At 39.0% G+C, this 24,224-nt stretch overlaps 2 protein-coding genes across 2 annotated transcripts in view; one reads left to right on the forward strand and one right to left on the reverse strand.

Moving 5' to 3' along the window:
- ints2 (integrator complex subunit 2) overlaps nt 1-8,480 on the reverse strand; it is an 85,953-nt gene extending 77,473 nt beyond the window's left edge. The window contains exons 1-5 of the mRNA XM_059973650.1: nt 8,151-8,480; nt 6,610-6,917; nt 3,909-4,047; nt 850-952; nt 373-486 (exon numbers count right to left, since the gene is read on the reverse strand). Of these exons, the coding sequence (XP_059829633.1) occupies nt 373-486; nt 850-952; nt 3,909-4,047; nt 6,610-6,902 (649 nt within the window). The 5' untranslated portion in view covers nt 6,903-6,917; nt 8,151-8,480. The remainder of the gene's footprint in view (nt 1-372; nt 487-849; nt 953-3,908; nt 4,048-6,609; nt 6,918-8,150) is intronic.
- Nucleotides 8,481-8,761: 281 nt separating this feature from the next.
- brip1 (BRCA1 interacting helicase 1) overlaps nt 8,762-24,224 on the forward strand; it is a 257,110-nt gene continuing 241,647 nt past the window's right edge. Inside the window, exons 1-6 of the mRNA XM_059973652.1 lie at nt 8,762-8,819; nt 12,178-12,319; nt 12,980-13,091; nt 16,143-16,310; nt 22,435-22,565; nt 23,930-24,064. Coding sequence (XP_059829635.1) covers nt 12,227-12,319; nt 12,980-13,091; nt 16,143-16,310; nt 22,435-22,565; nt 23,930-24,064 — 639 coding nt within the window. The 5' untranslated portion in view covers nt 8,762-8,819; nt 12,178-12,226. The remainder of the gene's footprint in view (nt 8,820-12,177; nt 12,320-12,979; nt 13,092-16,142; nt 16,311-22,434; nt 22,566-23,929; nt 24,065-24,224) is intronic.

Here is a 24,224-nt window from a genome sequence, read left to right on the forward strand (position 1 = left end):
AGGGTCACAGAACCAAATTCCTGACTTGGGCAAAACACAAGCCATTACAGACTGCAATAAAAAATACATAACCTAATTACAAATAGACTTGAGCTTTTTCAAGCCTGCTTATTATATTTAATTTAGAGTACCCTAACAGGCCCTTTTGGCCCAATTACACCTATGTGACCAATTAACCCATTGACCCATACATTTTTGGAACGTGGGAAGAAACCAGAGCACCCAGAGGAAACCAACATGGTCAAAAAGAAAAGGTACAAACTCCTTATAGACAGCAGTGGAAAATTGAACCCTGTTCGTTGGCACCGTAAGGAATGTGATAAGTTCTACACTACTGTGTCGTCATAGTCATGATTGCAAAGGAAGACTTACCTTCATTAAAACTGTCTGGGACATTGGCCACCAACAAACACATGAACCATGATCCATTCTTCACATGTAACAGGGCTTCTGCTACTTCAGTAATTGGCAGTAATGATGGAAGTTCTGCAGTAAGAAAACAATGCTTCAGCTTAGATATCAACTATATTCTGAACATCTTGTATTACACCCAGGGTATTGTTTTAATTTTTCAGAATATTATTTACACCCAACAGAAAAATTATAACAATTTGGATATGCCAATTATTCTTCACCAAATGGACAAATTATTCATTTTCTGGTTTTGGTCTGTATGATGAGAAGCCTAGTTTCTGTAATTCAATTAGTTAGTTCACATTTCAACTCATCAGCTTTAGAAGGAGCTTTTCCACTGTTGATGTCCTGCTGCAAGCAAATTTTTCCCAAAATTTATACTTAGAAAATGTTAATCCAAAGTTAAGATAATTTCATTGACAGTGCAAAATTTACCTGCTTGAAGGATACACAGCACATCTGCAACTTCATCGAGATATACAGGGCTTTCAAACAGTTCTGAGGATTTCATAAAAAATTCTCCATTTGAATCAGTTACCTTAAAACACAAACAATTGTAAAATTTATATTAATTAGAATTTGTTTTCAAATTATTGCCTTTGATACTCAGTTTTGGGAAGCATTAGGAAGGAAACGGTGATGAGTAGACTGATAGGACTGAATGCTGACAAATCCCCAGGTCCAGATGGTCTGCACCCTAGGGTACTAAAGGAGGTGGATCTGGAAATTGCGGATGCATTGGTAATCATTTTCCAATGTTCCTTAGATTCAGGATCAGTTCCTGAGGATTGGAGAATGGCTAAAGTTATCCCACTTTTTAAGAAAGGAGGGAGGGAGAAAACAGAGAACTATTGTCCTGTCAGCCTAACATCAGTAGTGGGGAAGATGCTAGAGTCCATTATTAAAGATGAAATAGTGGCATATCTAGATAGCAGTAACAGGATTGGGTCGAGCCAGCATGATTTTACCAAGGGCAAATCATGCTTGACTAATCTATTGGAGTTTTTCAAGGATGTAACCAGGAAGTTAGACAAGGGAGATCCAGTGGATGTAGTGTACCTTGATTTTCAGAAGGCATGTGATAAGGTCCCACATAGGAGATTGGTGGGTAAAATCAGAGCTCATGGCATTGGGGGGAAGATATTGACATGGATAGAAAACTGGTTGGCAGATAGAAAGCAAAGGGTAGCAGTGAATGGGCGTTTCTCGGAATGGCAGGTGGTGACTAGTGGGGTGCCACAGGGCTCGGTATTGGGACCACAGCTGTTTACGATTTACATCAACGATTTAGATGAAGGCATTGAGAATAACATCAGCAAGTTTGCTGATGATACTAAGCTGGGTGGCAGTGTGACATGTGATGAGGATGTTAGGAGAATTCAGAGTGACATGGATAGGCTGGGTGAGTAGGCAGATACTTGGCAGATGACGTTTAATGCGAATAAGTGTGAGGTTATCCACTTTGGGAGTAAGAACAGGAAGGCAGATTATTATCTGAACGGTGTAAAGTTAGGTAAGGGAGAAATACAAAGAGATCTAGGAGTCCTTGTTCATCAGTCACTGAAGGTGAATGAGCAAGTGCAGCAGGCAGTGAAGAAGGCTAATAGAATGTTGGCCTTTATTACAAAGGGAACTGAGTACAAGAGCAAGGAAATCCTCTTGCATTTGTACAGGGCCCTGGTGAGACCACACCTGGAGTATTGTGTACAGTTTTGGTCTCCAGGGTTAAGGAAGGACATCCTGGCTGTAGAGGAAGTGCAGCATAGATTCACAAGGTTAATTCCTGGGATGTCAGGACTGTCTTACGCAGAGAGGTTAGAGAGACTGGGCTTGTACACGCTGGAATTAAGGAGATTGAGAGGGGATCTGATTGAAACATATAAGATTATTAAGGGATTGGACAAGATAGAGGCAGGAAATATGTTCCAGATGCTGGGAGAGTCCAGTACCAGAGGGCATGGTTTGAGACTAAGGGGTAGGTCATTTAGGACAGAGTTAAGGAAAAACTACTTCTCCCAGGGAGTTATGGGGGTGTTGAATGCACTACCTCGGAAGGCAGTGGAGGCCAATTCTCTGGATGCTTTCAATAAGGAGCGAGATAGGTATCTGATGGATAGGGGAATCAAGGGATATGGGGACAAGGCAGGAACCGGGTATTGATAGTAGATTATCAGCCATGATCTCAGAATGGTGGTGCAGGCTCGAAGGGTCGAATGGTCTACTTCTGCACCTTTTGTCTATTGTTTTCCAAGCTTCTTCCTGATGGCCCCTTTAAACAATGCAACAATATTACTGTCCTCCAGTTTTCTGGTAACCCATCCACAGTTAACAAAGATGCAAACATCTCCATCACAGCCATCTCATTAAAAATATTATCTCCAACAGCAGTTTAAGTACCACTGCTTGTGTGCCCTTGGAATTGAATAAGATTGGATTTTACTTCTACTTTTAATGCTTTCATGAAATCCTAACGTGCTTCACAATCAGTGCATGATCTTGAAATCTTCTTTGGCAAACACAGCCAAAGATACATACAAAAGTATGCTGCAAGGAACAAATTATAGATAACCTACTAATCTTTATGGACAGTATTTCACAAAATAGTAAAATTGCTAATTGTTTTATATGCACTCTTCCATTCAGAAAATGATCTAATCAATCATAAACGTCAATGTGAACAGTGCTATTTATGAAGAACAGGTCCTTAGTTGCAGCTTTATGTGGTTTATGTTGGCTTCATTAAGGAAGGGTTCACCACTCTTCCCCATCAGTAGGTTCATATGTGTAAACTTTGGCTGAGAAAATCTTCTCTCCTGAAGGATCTGAAAATACATTCTGGATTTTCTGGAAAGTGACTGGTTGTGGGAGGGATTGGGGAATGAAAGATTAAAAAAAAAGCCCAATTTCAGCCTCAGATTTGTATTGAAACGAGTTAATTTTTGGGCTTGTTGAATGTCTTCACTATTACCACTGTGGCTGGCCTTGAGCATATGTGACTGGGACCATGAGAATGCAATACACTGTGAAAATGCATTGCACTGTGGGAATACAATGCAGCAGCCTTGAGAGTACAGGTGTTGGAACATGAAAGTTAGGCGAATATAGGGGTGGGATTTGTGAAGAGTGGTGACGTGCTGATTGATTGTTTTGGTGGTTTGAGCTGGTGATCATGTATTGGTCTATCTACAGCAGCTTCATATCAGTGGAACAGATATACAAGTAGAATAGTTGGCGACTGAGGTTAGTTCTTCGAGGCCACACCAAAATTCTAGTTGTGATTGGTGCCACACACTGGGCACAGTGGGATGTGCACTGCAGCGAGAGGGACTTGTGCTTACCTGGACAAATATTTTAATGCTTACTATTCTGTCCTAATAAACAAAGTTTTGTAGTTCTATGTAAATAATTGGCACCTGTGATTTCTGTGACACCGAGCAGAATCGGCAAACCTTTTAATGTTATGTATCAAGATTAATTTAGGCTGCCCTCTGTACCTTGTTCATGATCACCAGCAATTCACTTAGTGCTAGTCGGAGTCGACGAGGGGAGTCGCTGTGTTCAAACTCCAAAGCCAGGCCATGCTGCAACTGTGACACCAGGATGCTCTCTCCATTTGCTCCACCTAATTTGTGCCTATCAAGTGGAAAGCAAAGCCCTTAAGTGAGATTGTTTGAAAACAATAAATGATTAAATAAAGCAACACAAAAATACATTTGCTCATTGCTTTTCAACACATTAGGATATTCTAAAACAAGTATTTTTGAATTACATTTAAGATTATAAGCATAAGAGCCATACAATATAGAAATAGGCCTTACAGCCCACCACATCCATGCCAACTTTCAATTACCTATCTCAATTATTGACATCTCATCTCGGTCGAGTGCACCAAGTTCCTGGCAGTTCACATCATGGATGACCTCACCTGGTTCCTTAATATCAACTCCCTGAACAACAAGGCACAGCAGTGTCTCTACTTCCTAAGAAGATTTAGGAATGCAGGGCTCCCTAATCTTAACTGTGTTTCGCAGGAGCACCATTGAGAGCAGCCTGACAAGTTGAATCTTCATCTACTATGGCCACTATTGAGCATCGGACCAGAGGTCCCTACAAAGGACTGTGAGAATATCTAAGAGGATCATAGGGGTCTCCCTAACATTCATCAGGGGCATTTATCAGGAGCACTGCATACGCAGGGCCTTTAGTATTTTTAAGGATCCCAGCCATCCATCCAATATCTCTTTGACTTTCTGCCGTCAAGCAGAAGACCACAATGCATATAAACAAGAGCAGTCAGGATGAGGAACAGCTTGTTCCTCCCAGGCCATTAGGCTTCTGAACTCCCTGCTGCATTGTACTTGAAGTGTTACTGGTTAATATTAATACACTTTAGTTTGTTATTTATGCATGATTTATCCGCAGATTTTATCCTTACCTTCATAAGTTATCATGTGTTATGTGTACTACTGAGCTTTACATCCTGGTTCAGGGAAACATCTCTTTTCTATATATATTATATATTTACATACGTTTTATATACATGTATATAATTAAATAATAAATGTGACGTCATTTTTTTTAAAAAGAGATACAGCACAGAACAGATCATTCCTGCCAGCAGCCCACTCATTTAGCCCTAGCCGCTTCTCAGGACAATTGCATGCCTTGGCAATTCATGGGGTTGTCTGGACCCCTCTAAGCTCTTCTCCTTTAACCTAAGCCTCTAGGGTTTGGTGCGGCAGCTCATTTGTACACATCAAGGGCAAACAACCAGAATCAACAGAATGAATGAATTTTTGTTTCTGATGTTGACTCAAAGTTGCTTGATGGATGAATACCGGCCAGTATTCCAAGGAGAACTTTCATTCTTTCTTTGAAGTGATGCTGCAGAGTACATTTACATTCACCCATGAGGAGAAACGCTGTTGATTTGGCATTGCACTAAGTGCATCGTGCTGCACTTAGTCAATTCTGCAATTCATCAAGTGTTTGGCTGTATGATCATCGGGGAATAAGGGACTAAAATCTAGAATCTTTTATCCTACAGACAGAAGCGTTAACAACTCTGACTTAAACTTTGAACAAGTAAACAGGAATAGTTCATATTCCTAAAACACGTGCAATAAAGAGAAATAAAGATTAACTTTATTTGTCACATGTACAATGAAATATACAGTGAAATGTGTCATTTGCATCAACAACAGTCTGAGGATTGTTGTAGGGCAGCCTGTGAGTGTCACGGTTCTAGCACCAAAATAGCATGTCCACAACTCAGTAACCCTAATGATGTGTGTTTCGGATGCAGGAGTAGACTACATATTGGATGTGGTAAGAAAGTATGGCATTAAGTCTACTTCCTTTGAAGTTTGTGTAGATTCAGAATGACATCTAAAACTCTGACAAACTTCTATAGATGTGTGATGGAGAGTAAATTGACTGGTTGCGTCATAGCCTCCTGTGGAAACACTAATGATCTTGAATGGAAAATCCAACAAAAAGTAGTGGATGCAGCCCAGTTCATCACAGGTAAAGCCCTCCCCACCATTGAGACCACCTACATGGAGTGCTGTTGCAGGAAAGCAGCATCCATCATCAACAACCCCTCCCTTCTCCCTGTTGCCATCAAGGTGGGACAGGAGCCTTAGGACCAACACCACCAGGTCCAGAAAGTTATTACCCTTCAAGCAACAGGCTCTTGAACCCAGTGGGGATAATGTTACTCAACTTCACTCGCTCCATCACTGAACTGTTCCCACAACCTATGGACTCCCTTTCAGGACTCTTCGTCTCATGTTCTGGATATTTATTGCCTATTTATTTACTATTATATATTTTTTTCTTTTTGTAGTTGTACAGTTTGTTGTCTTTTGCACTTGATTGTTTGTCCGCTCTGTCAGGTGTGGTCTTTTATTGATTCTATTATGGTTCTTGGATTTACTGAATATACCCACAAGAAAGCGAATCTCATTTGAACTTTGAAACTGGAGCACCCGGAGGAAACCCACGAGCTCACGGGGAGAACCTACAACAACATTCTTACAGATAGCAATAGGAATCAAACTCTGATCAATGACTCTGCAACACAAGTGCGCTAACCGCTAAGCTACCATGCTGCCCCTACCTTTCAGCTTATCAAGAAATAACAGAACTTATGATTAACATCTGTAATAAACTTATACCAGTAATATAAAATACCTTAGCTGTTGTTCTTTTGTAGCGTCCTGTTCTAGTGCATGGAAATCCACTGATAATAAGGCCACAATAGAGTTCACCGCTTCAATCCCTGACAGGAGGCGTAGGATGAGTTTTTTATCTTGAGCCCAGGCATCACTCTGGTCAGCTGGGGCACACAGAGCCATTCTCACCAGGCAAGGCAACAGCAGCCTCAGCTCTGGATCACTCAGTGCTGCCAGCTTTCCCACGTCCACCTTTTGCATCGCTTCAAATGCAAAGGAGCTCACAAACTGCAGGCACGTAAACTCCGTCATCTTCAGTGAAGATACCTGAACAGAAAATAGCATTTACAACTTCTTTCCAGTTCAATCAAAATCACACAGATGACAGCTCTCCCAATAAATTTTACAATACCGCACAATTCAAGAGACATTTCTGCTGTTTCTTCCTTTAGTAACCTAAGTGAATTTCAAAAACCCATCTTTACGCTACATGAAATTTATCTTTGGTTGTTTCCCACAGTCCTTAGAAATATAAGGAGTGGAGTGGGCTAGTTAGGATATCTGTGAACTGAGCTAAAATCCATTTACTTGCCTATGCACTAGATCCTTTTGTTTCCTGACAGCATTCCTACCCTAAATTAAAACAGAAAATGCTGGGAACACTTAGCAGATTAGAAAGCATTTGTAAAAAGAGAAATCATTAATATTTTAGACCTGAAACTTTCTCTTTCCACAGCTGCTGCCTGACTTGCAGAGTATTTCCAGTTTTTTCTGATTTCATTTCAGATTCCCAGCAACTTTTTGATTTTCATTAACAACCTCTCAACATCTATTGCTTGGGGGGGGGGGGGGAGGGTGGGGAGAAACGACTTCAAAATTCCAAGTCATTTTGTCAGAGAAGGAAAAAAAGAGACATCTCATCATTTCTTTATTAAGCAGTTCTGCTTAAAGATTATGATTCTCCTCCCAGGTCATGCAATGTCTACACTCCATACTCTGTCCCTTACCACAGTATTCCAAAGAAATTGTTTCTCAGTATCTATGATGGTGAATCTCAAATTCATTTTAAATACCTTACTAGCTCATTCCTCATTTTCAATAACATTTTTACTTCACAAGACCATGAAATTTAGACCAACGAATTTAGAAAGCCGATTGACACGTCCATGGTAAACAATATTAACTCAGCACTTAGCTTCCATGCTCTCAACCACACGATAAGTGCAGGTACATTGTTTTGGTTTTTTTTGTATTTATTTTAAAGGCCACCTTCCAAATACATTAAATACCGGGCCTTAATAACTAAATGCCATTGTAAAACCAAACCCAAAGGACAGGTAAACAAGAAGTCTGCAGATAATTTTTAAAAAAGTTTTACTCTACAGTATCATTTCTGCATATAGCTTTAAAATAAATCATAAAATGATTCGTAATATTTATGTAAAATACAATTCCTATAATCATACTATACAGCGGATTTTAATTATTCTATCAGATCAGAATAGAGTACCAACAATAATTTAACTATAACAATAATACGAGCAAAGTTCAGTTACGTACCTGCTTAGGAACCAAATGATGTTCTTATTAAAATAATAATGCGTGAGGCCTAGTTCTAACTAAGTCCCCGATGTTGCGTAATCCTATTAACCGAGACACACATCCTGCGCCGGGGCCTCGCCATCCGCGGTCAATGATTTTATTCTTCCCCAGTAGACGAAACCATCAAACAGAACTTTAACTAAATATTCTCAAAGCGTTCCGTATTCAAAGAACTGTGCTAAAATTATATTTAGTTCTTTCAAAAATATAATTTCTGAGTTCATCAATTTGGACTACAACTCATTTACCCCGTCCAACTCGAGACACCGTACTAAACGGCACATGGGATTGTGGGTCATCCTGATGTAACCATAACAACAGACTGTCCTCGAGGGATTGCCTCATCCGCGGACGAATTCCCCACACCTTGTGACAATTGGTTGGTAGAAGTCTCCACATTTTGATTGGTTGAGACTTTGCGAAGCCGTTGATTGGTTCCAGGGGGCTTTACGACGCTAGTTTTCGGACCAGCCGTCATTGTTGATTGGCACGTTTAGCCCTTCTAGTATTTGTCAGTAGGCAGTAGGGGGCGGGATTTGTATTCTGCGCATGTGTTATTGTCACGAGCTGAAGGCGCGAATTGATGTTGTTCGATTTATGTTTGAAGTAAAACAACATTGGAGAATTGTGAGTAAAATAATTGTTTAAAAGTTGAATTAATTAAATGCAAATTGTGCCTCACAGTTCCAAATTGTTTGTTCTAGCTGATTAATAATGAGGGCATTTGAATTGTATTTGTTGAAATGGTTGATGTTTTATAACCGAAATAAATTCATTCTCACAATCGCGCATTTCCAACTTGAGGAATATTTGGCCTCGCCAGTGTTCATTTCATACTGTACAACACAGGAGGAACTCAGCAGGTCAGATAGCGGGAATATACAGAGGCCTCATCTCTGTATGTCCCTTCAAATTCCAGCATCTGCAATCTTGTTCTTTCACTTTCACTTAAGGTTTCATATTTCCAGACATGAGGCTGCAGAACCTGGACAATTGAAAAGGAGATACAGAAGCCTTGGATCTCAACGCCATTGGATAATCAGCGTGGATAACTTCAGTACTGCACTGATTCTACAACTTACAGACTCACTGTCAAGAATTCATTACAGCCCATGTTCTTTTCCTTTGCACATTAGTTGTTTGTTAGTCTTTGATTCTGTACAGTTTTTGGTAAATTATACCGTATTTCTTTTCCTAGAAATGCCTGCAAGAAAATGAATATTAGGGTATAGTAATATAGTAAAATATATGTACTTTGATAATTTTCCTTTGAACTTTGATATGAAATAAAATAAAACTCAGTGTGCTGGAGGGACTTGGCGAATCCGGCAGCATTTGTGGAGGGAAAGGAATTGTCGTTTCAGATTGAGATCTCGCATCAGAAATTTGTCGACCTGTGATGGATGACATGTCTTGAAACGTCGACGAATCCTTTCCCCCACAAATGCTGCTTCACTCCGCTGAGCTTAACTGAAGCAAGCCCAAGTCCCTCGTTTAGAATTGTTGCAAACTGAGGTGCTCCCTGTGGCTTTGAAGGGTAACTGCAAACCCACAAGTTTACAATAATGTGTCAGGAAATAAGGAAATGGAGGGTGGTGATTATCCAGGTGAGAGGAGGCAATAGTGCACCAAGCATAGCTAATAAAAATAATGTGTTGACTTGCAAATTTGATTGTACTTTGTTAAAGCTGTTATCAACATGCTGGATGAGAAAAGATCAGAGGATTTAAGACTTCCTAAGCTATTGGTGAGGAGCCGGATGATGATCTTTGCAACATCAAACACTGATATTTCATGCTGGACCAGGAGCTGACTGGAACAATAATGTAAAAATAATAGCAGTGAATAGATTTGTGCTTGTAGGCAATGCTCAAAAGCTTTATAGAGGCCCTGATGTATTGATAATTTAATACAGTATTTAATTTCCAAAAGTAATGTTCAATCTGTGAAAATGGAGGTAGGTGGTAGAGAAGGAAAGATACTTGTGCATCCTCTGTAGTTTAGTGCTGCGATGGCGTATTGGGGTGATTTATTGGATCAACTGATTATGAAACCCTGATCAGACCTCAGATAGAAGTCCTTCTTGTATGACTTTTGATTGTAAAGAAAAGCTGTGAGATTAATTACCTATATAAAACTTAAATTGGTTTATTATTGTCACATGTCTCTATTCATTGGAGCGTAGAAGGTTGAGGGGGGATTTGATCGAGGTATTTAAAATTTTGAGAGGGATAGATAGAGTTGACGTGAACAGGCTGTTTCCATTGAGAGTAGGGGAGATTCAAACTAGAGGACATGATTTGAGAGTTAGGGGGCAGAAGTTTAAGGGAAACACGAGGGGGTATTTCTTTACTCAAAGAGTGATAGCTGTGTGGAATGAGCTTCCTGTAGAAGTAGTAGAGGCCAATTCAGTTGTGTCATTTAAGGTAAAATTGGATAGGTATATGGACAGGAAAGGAGTGGAGGGTTATGGGCTGAGTGCGGGTAGGTGGGACTAGGTGAGATTAAGGGTTCGGCACGGACTAGGAGGGCCAAGATGGCCTGTTTCCGTGCTGTGATTGTTATATGGTTATATGTACTGAGCTACAGTGAAAGTCTTCGTCTTGCATGCCATGCATACTGATCATTTCATCACATCAGCACATTGAGGTCATACAAGGGAAAAGCAACAACGAAATGTAGCATGAAAGATTGCAGTTAGAGCAGAAGTATAGTCTGGGATAGCAAACAAAGTGCAAGCCCATGATGTTTGTGACCTCAGGAGTTTAAAGTGAAGGTTTGTGATTCTGTATTTAATTATAGTATGGACATATTACTAATATGATAGCAATTCATTTTTGACAACTGGAGAATTTGTTTTCCAGTTGTTTAAAACTGTAAGTTAGGCTGCATCTGGAGTATTGTATTCAGTTCTGGCTGCCCCATTCTCTGTAGGAAGGATGTTGAGAAAGGAGGGAGTCTGTAGATGGAATTGGGCAGGATTGGAGAATGGGCTAAGAATTTGCAGATGGAACACAGCATAGGGAACTGTATGGTCATGCACTTTGGTAGAAGGAATAAGGGCATAGAGTATTTTCTAAATGGGAAGAGAATTCAGAGATTGAAGGTGCAAAGGGACTAATGGTTAAATTGTAGGTTGAGCCTGTGGTAAGGAAGGCAAATGCAATGTTAGTATTCACTTCAAGAGGACTGGAATATAAATGCAAGGATGTAATGCTGAGGTTTTATAAGCCATTGACTATACTACATTTAGAGTATTGTGAGCAATTTTGGGCCCTGTGTCTTTTTAAAAAAAAAGGATGTGCTGGCATTGGTTCAAAGTTCAAAGTAAAATTTATTATCAGAGTGCATATATGTCACCACATACAACCCTGATACTCTTTTTCTGTGGGCCAAGCTTAACAAATGTATAGAACGGTAATTGTAAACATCAGGAATTGTTAACTGTAAACAAGCCGTGCAAATGCAGATATAAATAAATAGCAATAAATAACAAGCATGAAATAATTCAACGGAGTCCTTAAATGAGTGTAGCTATCTCCTTTTGCTGAAGAGCCTGAGGATTGAGGGGTAGTAACTGTTCTTGAACCTGGTGGTGCAAATCCTTGGGCACCTGTACCTTCTACCTGATGGCAGTGCCGAGAAAAGAGCTTGGCCTGGGTGGTGAGGATTTTTGATGATTGATGCTGCTTTTCTACAGCAATGTTTCATTTAGATGTGTTCAATGGTCAGGAGGGTTTTACCATGAATGTATTGGGCCAAATCCACTACCTCTTGTAGAATTTTCCGCTCAAAGGTATTGGTGTTCCTGTACCAGGCCATAATGCAGCCAGTCGGCACACTTTCCACCACACATCTATAGAAGTTTTCCAAGATTTTCATTGACATGCCGAACATCTGCAGCGTTTTGTATAATATTGAGAGCTGAAGTCTAATATTAAACATATTTTCTGTCTAAATAATTTGTTTTAAATTTATTTTGCAGATTTAAACAAAATTTAATTTCCTCAATGTATTGGGATTAGTTGTTTAAAATGGCATCATCACCGTCAGAGTATACCATTGGTGGAGTGAGAATACTTTTTCCATGCAAGGCATATCCATCTCAGCTTGCCATGATGAATTCAGTAAGTTCCACATGTTTATGTAATTAAGCACACATTTTGAACGATGATCTGCTTCTTATGTTCTAAGTGGTAGACAGAATATGAGTGTAGTCACTAGGGGAGCCAGATGGCTCCAAGAAAACTGAACTTCTTGTAGGGTTGATTCCATTTGAAAACTGTGTGGTGAAGTTGACATTCAGATAACTAGGGCAAGCAGCTCTAGAGCATTATTTAAAATAACTGAGCATCCTGGTACTAGTGGAATCTGAGGAATAGATTTATCTGACAGAACTATGATTCTTCCAGTTTGCATTCTACTCTATGTCTTATGGTCTTGTGGCTGAAAGTAACCTTGTCAAATAATGCCTGAAAGAATAGACTAGACAAGAGGCAGAAAGTCATTATATAAATATTACATTATTTCTGCTTTAGTGAACCTTGTATATTTCATGCTGCAAACCTTAATTTTACTACTCTTAATGTTTCCAGTTTTTAATAATTTGAGAAAAATTGCATTATTGGTTTGCATTTTTCATTAGATTTGTATCTTGTATCCATTGGAGAATAGTAACAATCTTAAACGTGATTATCTTCACTATTATTTACATTTTTGATCTTGATTGCGGGTGACTGGCTGAATTAATGGGGAGATGCACATTGGTCCGATTTGTTTTCATTCAGATCATTCGTGGTTTGAACTGCCAACAACACTGTCTGTTAGAAAGTCCTACTGGAAGTGGAAAGAGTCTTGCATTGCTTTGCTCTGCACTGGCCTGGCAGCAGTCTCAATATGGTACACTTTACGACTGATTTCCTTGTATATTTTGTGCAGTTATGAAGAATTTACAATGTAATTTTTATGTATCACTGCTGATTGTGCTACCATCACTAAATATATAGTAATTAATTTGTAAAAAATGAGAATATTATATATGTAAGTGAAAAGTGGGGACACCAAGACAAAGGAACCTGCATGTTTAGCGTTATCAGGGGTTGAATTTATATAACCATATAACAATCACAGCACGGAAACAGGCCATCTTGGCCCTCCTAGTCCGTGCCGAACCCTTAATCTCACCTAGTCCCACCTACCCGCACTCAGCCCATAACCCTCCACTCCTTTCCTGTCCATATACCTATCCAATTTTACCTTAAATGACACAACTGAACTGGCCTCTACTACTTCTACAGGAAGCTCATTCCACACAGCTATCACTCTTTGAGTAAAGAAATACCCCCTCGTGTTTCCCTTAAACTTCTGCCCCCTAACTCTCAAATCATGTCCTCTAGTTTGAATCTCCCCTACTCTCAATGGAAACAGCCTGTTCACGTCAACTCTATCTATCCCTCTCAAAATTTTAAATACCTCGATCAAATCCCCCCTCAACCTTCTACGCTCCAATGAATAGAGACCTAACTTGTTCAACCTTTCTCTGTAACTTAATTGCTGAAACCCAGGTAACATCCTAGTAAATCGTCTCTGCACTCTCTCTAATTTATTGATATCTTTCCTATAATTCGGTGACCAGAACTGCACACAATATTCCAAATTTGGCCTTACCAATGCCTTGTACAACTTTAGCATTACATCCCAACTTCTGTACTCAATGCTTTGATTTATAAAGGCCAGCGTTCCAAAAAGCCCTCTTCACCACCCTATCTACATGAGACTCCACTTTCAGGGAACTATGCACAATTTAACAAGAAAATAACTAAGAATATTGTAGATTTAGTGAACTGAAAATATCAGGGATATTGTAATCATAGACAAGACTTAAACATTCTTTGTCTGTACTTATATATTTGTGACACTGCTGCAAGCAAAATTTTAATTGCATCTGTACCTCACTGTACTTGTATGCATGAAAATATTACTTTCCAGGGTCAAATGTCTAATTCACCAGATTGTAAATAATGTATTAAAACCTATTCTGCCATCAAGAAGATGAATTGACTAATACACAGGAGTTCAGACTAAAGTTATAAAAAGTAGTGCCGATTTTGGCAACAGAGAGTGATAGAAATAATAATGTGATAAAACAGTAAGAACAAAACAAAGGGTATGGAAAGAATCTTGTAACAAATTTCAAAATGGCACAAATTTTGACAGTTTTTCGGTAAATGGTGGTGGTCAGGAGCTATAGGAGTCCCTTAGTGAGTGTAGTTGCTATTACTAAGGAGAAAGTACTTGGGAAGCTGAAAGATCTGAAGGTCAGTAAGTCATCTGGACAGAAGGACTACACCCCTGGGTTCTGAAACAGGTAGCTGAAGAGATTGTGGAGGCATTAGTAATGATCCTTCAATTAGAAACTAGACTGGAAAATTGCAAATGTCGCTCCAATCTTTAAGAAAGGAGGGAGTCAGAAGAAAGAAAACTATAGGCCAGTTAGCCTGACTTCAGTAGTTAGGATGATGTTAGAGTCCATTATTAAGGTTGAGGTTTCTGGGTACTTGGAAGCACATGATAAAATAGACCAAAGTCAGCATTGTTTCCTCAAGGGGCAATCTTGCCTGACATCTATTGGAATTCTATGAGGAAATAACAAAGGAGTCGGTGGATGTTGTTTCTTTGGATTTTCAGAAGGCCTTTTATTAAGTGCTTCACATGAGGCTGCTTAACAAAATAAGAGCCCTGTTACAGGAATGATATTAGCATGGATAGAAGATTGGCAGGAGGCAAAGAATGGGAATAAAAGGGCCTTTCCTGATAGGCTGCCGGTGACTAATGGTGTTCCACAAAGGTCAGTGTTGGGACTGCTTCTTTACATGTTGTATGTCAATGATTTGGGTGAAGAAATTGATGGCTTTGTGGCCAAGTTGCAGATACAAAGGTAGGTGGAGAGGCAGGTGGTGAATCAGGGAATTTGCAAAAGGGCTTGAGACAGATTAGGAGAATGGGCAAAAAAGTGGCAGATGGAATATAGTGTAGTGAAGTGTATAGTCATGCACTTTGGTAGAAGGAATAAAAGTGTAGACAATGTTTTTAAAGGGGAGAAGATTTAGAAATTAGAGGTACAAAGGGACTTGGGAGCCCTCATGCAGGATTCCCTAAAGGTTAACGTAGGTTGAATTGGTTGTAAGGAAGGGTAATGCAATGTTAGCATTAATTTTAAGAGGACTAGAGTATAAAAGCAAGGATTGTATGCTGATGCTTTTTAAGGTATTGGTCAGACCTCACTTGGAGTATTCAGAGAAGTTTTGGGTCTCCTTATCTACGAAAAGATGTGCTGGCATTGTAGAGGTTCCAGAGGAGAATGATCCCAGGATTGAAAGGGTTAATGTGTGAGGAGAGTTTGATGGCTCTGGGCCTGACTCACTGGAATTTAGAAGAATGAGGGGAGTTCTCATTGAAATCTGTTGAATATTGAATAGTGGATATGGGGAAGGATGTTTCCTACTTTGGGTGAATATTGAACTAGAGGGCACAGCCTCAGGACTTCCATTTAGAACAGAGGTAGGTAGGACTTTCTTTAGCCAGTGAGTGGTGAATCTTTGGAATTCATTGCAACAAATGGGGTGGAGGCCAAGTGATTTGTTATATTTAAAGTGGAGGTTGATAGGTTCTTAGTCAGGGCATCGAAGGTTACGGAGAGAAGGCTGGAGAATGAGGTTGAGGGGGAAAATGGATCAGCCATGATGGAATGGAATGCAAGAGCAGACTCGTGGCCCAATTCTGCTCCTGTGCTTTATGGTGTTAAATTTATAACAAAGCTGCAATATGGCAATTGACCATTTTGTTCAATTTCTTTCTCATACTGTACAAAGTTGTGACATTCCCAGTATTGGGTAACAACGTTGTAAGATAACAGTTGATTCCATAAGTAATGAATTATTTGTTTTGTAGAGAAAACTAGAAAAGGAAATTGCTTCAATGATCGCAAGAAACAAGAAAGCCCACTTGTCTGTTTCTGTGTCTGCCACGGAACGAAAATACCTCCTGATCAAACAGCTATGACAGGACAGGTCAGCTCAGCTGTTGCAGAAAATGAAAAACCCTCAAGTTTAAATCAAGGTACTGGTACAGCTATTTATATGAATGCATGTTTATTATTTTTTTTCTGCTTGGTGTCTGTCCAAATGGGCCTAGTACTAACTCAAGATTCTTAAGCCATTTAATTTATTTCTAAATCCATCTTTTAGATTCATTTTGCTTGGAGTTCCCTACCTCAGCTGTTAGTGATAGTATGAAGGATTGCTCAAGATGTTGGAATAAAAATAACACACACAAAATGCTGGAGGAACAAATCAGGCAGCATCTATGGAGGGAAATGAGCAGCTGACTTTTCGGGCTGAAATCCTTCATCAGGACTAGAAAGGAAGGGGGCAGAATCTTGTGTATGTTACTCAAGATTTCCAGCATTTGCTGAATTTCTTATGTTCAGAATAAAAGTAATAAAGAATTTCAGAGTTGTGGGAATTGTAGAGTCACAAGGAGATACCTGAGTTCAAAAGTTTGGCGTGTTATAAGTTGGAGACTGGTACAAGGACTGGAAATCAGGAAATTACAGGTTCTTTATATGAAGCTTTTCCATTGGGATTAAAGTATAAATGCAGCCATTCCATGAGGTATTGTTTTTCACTTTCCACAGTATTTTCAAACTCCAGTGGTATTATATGCATTACTATGAAGCTATATTTAAAGTTTTAAACATGTGACATCTGAAGAGTAAGAAGGAGTGTGACTCTGGAAGGAGTTACTGAAATGAATCAAAAGAAATCATAGAATTATTAAGGCACAAAAGGAAACCCTGTATGGTTAATCAAGTCTATGGTGGCTCCAGTAAATCTTTACTGTGCCTTCCTCAGGATCTTCATGTTCTTCCTAAAGTGGGCAACCAGAAATGGACAGTACTCCTAGTTACTGGCATAACCAGTGTTTTGTACTGTTCAAGATGGGCTCTCTGGTTTTCTTTGGCTCTATTTATGAATTCCAGGATCCCATGTGGTTTATTACTAATTTTTTTCAGTGTGCTTTTCTACTTTCAAGTCTGTGTGCACAAAATCATTTAGTTTTTGTTCCTACAAGACCTTTAAAACTACAGCATTTAGGCTCTATTGTTTTCCTTAAATTATTTCAGACTTCCTTGCGTCAAATTTCCTGTTATCTCACTACCCATTCAGTCAGCTTGGGTGAAAGGAAATGTTGAAAGAGTGAAGGACGTTGCAGATGCTGAGTTGGTAGTATTACTCTGATGCTATGAGGTGCCTGTTGTATGTTGGCCATGTCTCAGAAATCTTTATGGTGCTATGGAACACTGCCTCAATGTAGGTTGCAAGCTTGGCTTTGTTTTCCTCAGATGGCTTCTCTGTTTCAAAGGTTCAGAGGTAGAATTTAATGTCAGAGAATTGTATACAATATACATCCTGAAATGCTTTTGAGTAGTGGATACAGATGGGTTTCATTATTGATGCTTGGTATCACTGATGGGTGACTTCTGGTGTGTGGGAAGTGTTCCATGTTTCTTAATGATGTTTGTACGAGTGTGGTTTGGTTATGGACCTTGGTTTTCTAGCTGTTAGGGACTAGGGTCCATATCTTTGCACGATTCACTTTAGGATAGGGTTCCCCAATGTGCATGTATGTAAGTTTTGTGATGTGTTGTCTGCAGTTGTTTTTGTTTTTTTTTTGTTATCTTGGTTCTGGAGTAGAGGTGATAAAGTCTCAGTAGATTTTCCACTTGTCCTGTAGATCAGCTTCACTCCAGCAGAGAGCTTGTTAAATTGAGGTGAGGTATGACATGAATGAATGAAAAGTATTTTATGACAACATATCTTTTCATGACTTCAGTCTGCATTGACTCTGTGGTGAAGGACAATAGATAAATTTGGGAATATGACAAGAGTGAAGTAAATGTTTTGTACAAAGCAATCAAATTAAGAAGTTGCCCAATGATTGTACAAGTGCTAATATTCTAGACTTGGTAGTGTGAGAAGGAGCTATTGAAATAAATATTATTTGAGGAATTAAATAATAATATTAAGGTTAGGCCGAGCTATTTGTTAGGTCCAGAATGGTTAATGATATAGCTATGAAATTAACATGTTGCTACTAACGTTAGATTGGGACTAAAACATATAAGAGAACTGACAGGTGATGGAATGAATAAAATATGGTATTAGTATGAAAAATAAACAAATTGGCCAAAAATTAATTAAATAATATCACAGCAGCAAAAATGAAATGTTAGGGATCTTTGAGCATCAATGAAGCCAATGTTACGTAGTGTGATTTCCCAAGAAACTAATGGCACAAAATTATTATGAATTTGCAAAAAAAGATGTTGACTAAAGGAGAATGGATGAAGTAGTATAAGGGTGACTTCAGGCCTGACAGAATGAAAGAGGAACATTATTTAAATGTTCATATATTTATGGGTTATTAGCGAAAGAAATTGCAATCTTATCCTGGATTTTACCACAGTGACATCCGGTGGTGAAACCCCAGCATGACAAGCAGATAAATCTTCCTTATTATAAAATTGCCCGAAATGTCGATAGTGCTTCTTCCTATGGATGCTGCCTGGCTTGCTGCATTCCACTAGTATTTTGTGTGTGTTGCTTGAATTTCCAGCATCTGCAGATGTCCTCGTGTTTGCGTTATTATAAAATTGATGATAATGGGGACAAATTACGAAATATCAATTTAACTTTTGAGTATAGGAAGTGTATACCACCTGGAAGGAATTGACATTGGTGAGCAATTAAAACTATCATCAACTTTTGGCATCAATGCAAGTATGGTTAAAGGAGGAAATCTAGAAGTTGATATTGATATTAGATTATTATTGTCACATGTGCAAGTACACTGGAAAAACTGTTTTGCAAGCCATCCATACAGATAATTTCATCACATCAGTGCATTGAAGGGAAAAGCAACAACAGAATGTAGCGGTTAGTGCGACACTACTACAGCTCAGGGTGTTTTGGAGTTCATTTCCGGTGCTGTTCCATAAAGATTCTCTGTATGTCCTCCCTGTGGATTTTGTGAGATTCTCCCCGGTGCTCTGGTTTCCTCACACAGTCCAAAATCATTCCAGGTAAGTTGATTCGTTATTGTAAATTGTTCCGTGGTTAGTTTAGGATTAATTGGAGTTGTGGGGTTGCTTGGGCGGTGTGGCTAGAAGGGCCTAATCTGTGCTGTGTCACTAAATAAATAAACAATGTTGGAGTTATAGACAGTGCTGTAAATACTGTAAACGTGCAGAACAAAGGTCACAACAAAGTAGATTGAGGTTTAAAGTCCCATCTTATGGTAACGGGACCATTCAATAATCTTACATTAGTGGGTTAGAAGCCTTGAACTTAGTGGTATGTGAGGGGGGAGAAGGGAGAATGTCCAAGGTGGGTGGGTGTCTTAGATTATGTTACTTCATCATGATAGTGAGAACTGTAGACAGAGCCATGGAAGAAAGACTGGTTTTTGTGATATGTTGAGCTATGTCCACAACCTTCTGCAGTTTATGGCTGTCTTGGATAGAGCAGTTGCTATAGCAAGCTGTGAAGCATGTGCTGGTTTTTTTTTATAAAAGGTGGGGGACATGGCAAATTCCTTCAGCTTTCTGAGAAAGAAGAGGCACCAGTTGGAGCAAGTCAAGTTCCCTCTTAAGAACTTGAAGTTGTCAACCCTCCTGACCTCAGCACCATTCAATTAAATGTGCTCATTGTATCCCTTTCTGAAGTCAGTGGCCACTTTTTTGTTCAGACTTGAATTCAATTGAATTTATTTCTTACATCCTTCACATACATGAGAAGTAAATATCTTTACACTACATCTCCATCTGAATGTGCTATGTACAAATTATAGTATGTACGGTAAGATGTACAATGGAACAGTTAATATAGCTTAGAAATTCAATTGTGTCAGCAGAAATTAATCAGTCTGATGGCCTGGTGGAAGAAGATGTCCCTGAGCCTGCTGGTCCTGTCTTTAATGCTGTGGTACAGTTTCCCGGATGGTAGCAGCTGGAGTAGTTTGTGGTTGGGGTGATTCAGATCCCCAATGATCATTTGGGCTCTTTTTACACACCTGTTGCTGTAAATGTCCTGAATAGTGGGAAGTTTACATCCACAGATGCACTGGGCTGTCCACACCTGCAACTGAGGGAAGTACAGTTCCTTACCAGGCAGTGATACAGCTAGTCAGGATGCTGTCGGTTGTGCCCCTGTAGAAGTTGCTTGGGATTTGGGGACTCATGCTGAATTTCTTCAACTGTCTGAGGTGAATGAGGCACAGCTGTGCTTTTTTCATCACACAGCTGGTATGTACAGATCAAGTGAGGTCCTTGGTGATGTGTAAACCGAGGAACTTGAAGCTATTCACCCTCTCAACCCCAGATCCATTGATGACAATAAGGGCGAGCCTGCCTCTGTACCTCCTGTAGACCACAACCAGCTCATTTGTTTTGGTAACATTAGGGAGAGGTAGTTTTCTTAACACCCCTGTGTCAGAGTGATGACTTCTTCTGTTGGCTGCCTCATTATTATTTGAGATAAGGCCAATCAATGTAGTATCAAAATGCAAAGTTAATTAGCAGATTGGTGCTGTGGGTGGCGACACATTCATGGGTGTACAGAGAGTAAAGGAGGGGCTTAGGACACAGCCCCGGGAGGCTTCTGTGTTGAAGGGCAGAGGTGAGGGAACCCACTCTTACCACCTGCCAGAGATCTGACAGGAAGTCCAGGATCCAGCTGCACAAGGCAGGGTGAAGGCTGAGGTCTCTGAGCTTCTTGTCAAGCCTGGAGGAAATTATGGTGTTGAGTGCTGTACTGTAGTCCAAGAACAGCATTCTCACATTAGCATTCCTCCACTCCAGGTGTGTAAGGATGATGTGTAGAGCTGTGGCTATTGCAACATCTGTCGATTGGTTGTGTTGGTAGTGAATTGTCGGGTGTCCAGTGTGGTTGGTAGCATGCTGCAGATGTAGTCCTTGACCAGCCTCTCAAAGCATTTGCTTATTATTGCGGTGAGTGTGATAGGACGCCAGTCATTCAGACGTGTTACCTTGGTCTTTTTGGGTGCGGGGGGGGGGGGGGGGGGAAAGATTGTTACTATGATACCACATCACTAGGCTCTCTATCTCCTTCCTGTTCTCTGACTGATCATTTTGAGATTCAGCCCACTACAGTGGTGTCACTTGTAAATTTGCAGAGATGTCAGTGACTGCTTTTACAATGTTCATAAATACAAGAAATGTTATGGTATTTTCTTTCACTCTGACTCCAGTTTGTGTCTTTGCTAACTGTTACTCCCTCATACAACTTCATCTGTCACCCTTTTCTGTCTTCCTCATGTTGCTTTTGCTGAGATACAGTGATGAGCTGGTTTAGTATATTTGTTTTTTTATTTTGGTAAGGAAGAAATTACTGTGGGGTCTAAGTTGCCAACAGAAGCAGTTGTTTAGGAGCTGATACAGATTTTGATGAGTTGGGATAAAGTGATCAAGGCCCATAAAATGCATTTGGTTTCAAGCACAGGCAGAGTAAACAGAGACTAAATAATAGGATTTAGTAGTACCAGACCACAGAAATGAAATAAGATGAACAGCACCAGCCTTCATTTGTGTACTTTGCTACTATACCTTGAGTTGGGAGACTCTATTTTACCCTGTTGAAGTTTGGTAATGGATGAAGAAGCACTGTTGTAGGAAGCCACAACAGACTTGTTAATACCTTAAAATTATATCAGTGTTTATTGCCGAGCATATAGGAAAATATAAATATTTTAAGTGGAATTCTTGTTTGAACAACATTCTTCAGTAAGCAAATTGATGAATATGAATTTTGATATACTAACTAATTTTTACTAGTGACAGTTATTCTTATTTGAATATGATTCTCACTGATATTGAAAATTATTTCCCACACAAGTGTTGATTTTATATATTTCACTCAGTTCACCAAGGTTTTGTAATGCAGTTCAGTTGCTTATTCTATTTCTTTTGTAATAGCTTGTCTGTTGTGGGCCACATCCTCTCAGATCATTGTGACGTACAACTGCTTGTAAGCTTGGTATTTTAAAGTCGTTAATCAACAAATTCTATACCATCTTGTTCATGTTTTATTAATGTATAGGTAATCAAACTGTAAATGTAATGTAATGCATATAAATAATCAATGTTTTTTTTCTGTTTTTCCAGATGCTGCATATAGTCCAAGGAATACATTGTCCTCCAAACTGCACAACATGATGAAAGCAGCTTTAAATAAGAGTGATGATGATTTTCAGTCAGAGAAAAAGCGGATGCGTATGCCTGTAAATGATCCAAAGGTATTATCCTTTTTTGTTCTCTTACTATTATTTGTATGACTTAGTAAATTGCTAGCTTTCCACTGATTAAATTGAAGTGATGGATCCATTCTGGCTTCTATTCCTACTATGTAATGGAACAGAATTCTTGGAATATATGATAATCAGAAAATAACAAATTTTTGAGAATATTTAGCATGATGCTGGTTTAGAAATAAGAGTGGCTTTTAGAGTTTAAAGGTTCTGTCATTTTGATCTTGTGAGAATAAGCTGAGAAAGCCAGTCAGTAGGTTAAAGTAGATGATTACATTTTCAAGTAAAAGAAATTCATTTAGTACAACCTCAGAAGTCATTCAGTCGCTTGTATTGCAACTTGTATAACCAAACATCTTTGCTCCTTTTGGCCAAATTAGTGATATCAACAGACACAGAAAAGTTTTAGATAATGTTATTGGTTTTTAACTGAAAGGTGGAACTGTAATCCAGCAGTTCAATCAGCTTTTAATAGGTTGAGTTGGGATTGCAAGAAGTCTTGGCTTACTTCTCTGGAGTATTTTTAATCAAAGAATTGGCACCAACCCAACTGAACATATATTAGGGGAGATGATTAATGATGTCTTAAAAGGAGGAAAGAGAAGATATTGTGAGGGAATTCACAACTTGAATATTCAGAACATAGTGATTGTCTTTGGGAATTTTCAAGAGTGCAAGATTAGGGAAGGTAGAGATTTTGGGAGGATACAGAGTTGGAGGAGATTAGAGTTAAGAAGAGTAGGGACTTGAAAACAATGGGAGAATTTTAAAACATGGAGGCATGATTTACCATGACTAGCGTTAGCAGAAATTGGGGAAAAAATTGAATGGAACATGATGAGAGTTGAGAAATGGAGGCAGCGTTATAGAATGCTTATGGAGAGTAAACCTGAACAGAGAATACTTGAATGGAGTAATATCAAGTCTAGATATAAATATAATAGACACCTGGATGAGGGTTTTTAAATTGAGCTGAGGTTGGTGTTGAACTGCCAAACTCATGCACTACGAACAAAGTCTTTTCTAATTATAAAATTCTACAATGTTTTAAATTTGCTTTTTCACTTAGTAGAAAATGTCTGTTTACTGAATTTTCATAGCGTTTTCAAGTTGCTTACTTCTGAACTGTGTAAGATCTTTTATGTTATACTGAAAACAAAACTACTGGAAAATGAGAATGTTTGAGATTTAATCACTGGTTTGCATTTCAGTTTTAAGCATACATTTTTCTAAAAAAATATATCGGTAAAATGTTTTCAGCAATTAACGCTCTTTCCACTCCTGTTGTTATAAAATGAAGTATGTTGAAGCTGGTACCAAACGGTCTCTCTTTTTTATATATAATTTTGCAGATTCAAAAGCGGAGGTGCTTTGAGAAAGGAGTATGTTATATTGATTGCGATGATATGACTTTGGATCAAGGGGATACTGGATCATGCAAGATGAATGTAAATTCTGAGGAGCCACATGTTTTACATTCTCCACAAGTATGTTGTATGCAGTAATTTTTTGAGGTTTCTGTTGCTTTAAATATTAGAAAATTAATGTACTAGTGAAATGCTCAATTTTAAAATTATCTTTTAATCATGTTATAAATCTAATTAACTGGTTTTGAATTGGGCAAAACTAGCATGTGCTGAGAATCTA

This window comes from Hypanus sabinus, chromosome 6, assembly GCF_030144855.1.
Source record: "Hypanus sabinus isolate sHypSab1 chromosome 6, sHypSab1.hap1, whole genome shotgun sequence".
Lineage (NCBI taxonomy): Eukaryota > Metazoa > Chordata > Chondrichthyes > Myliobatiformes > Dasyatidae > Hypanus > Hypanus sabinus.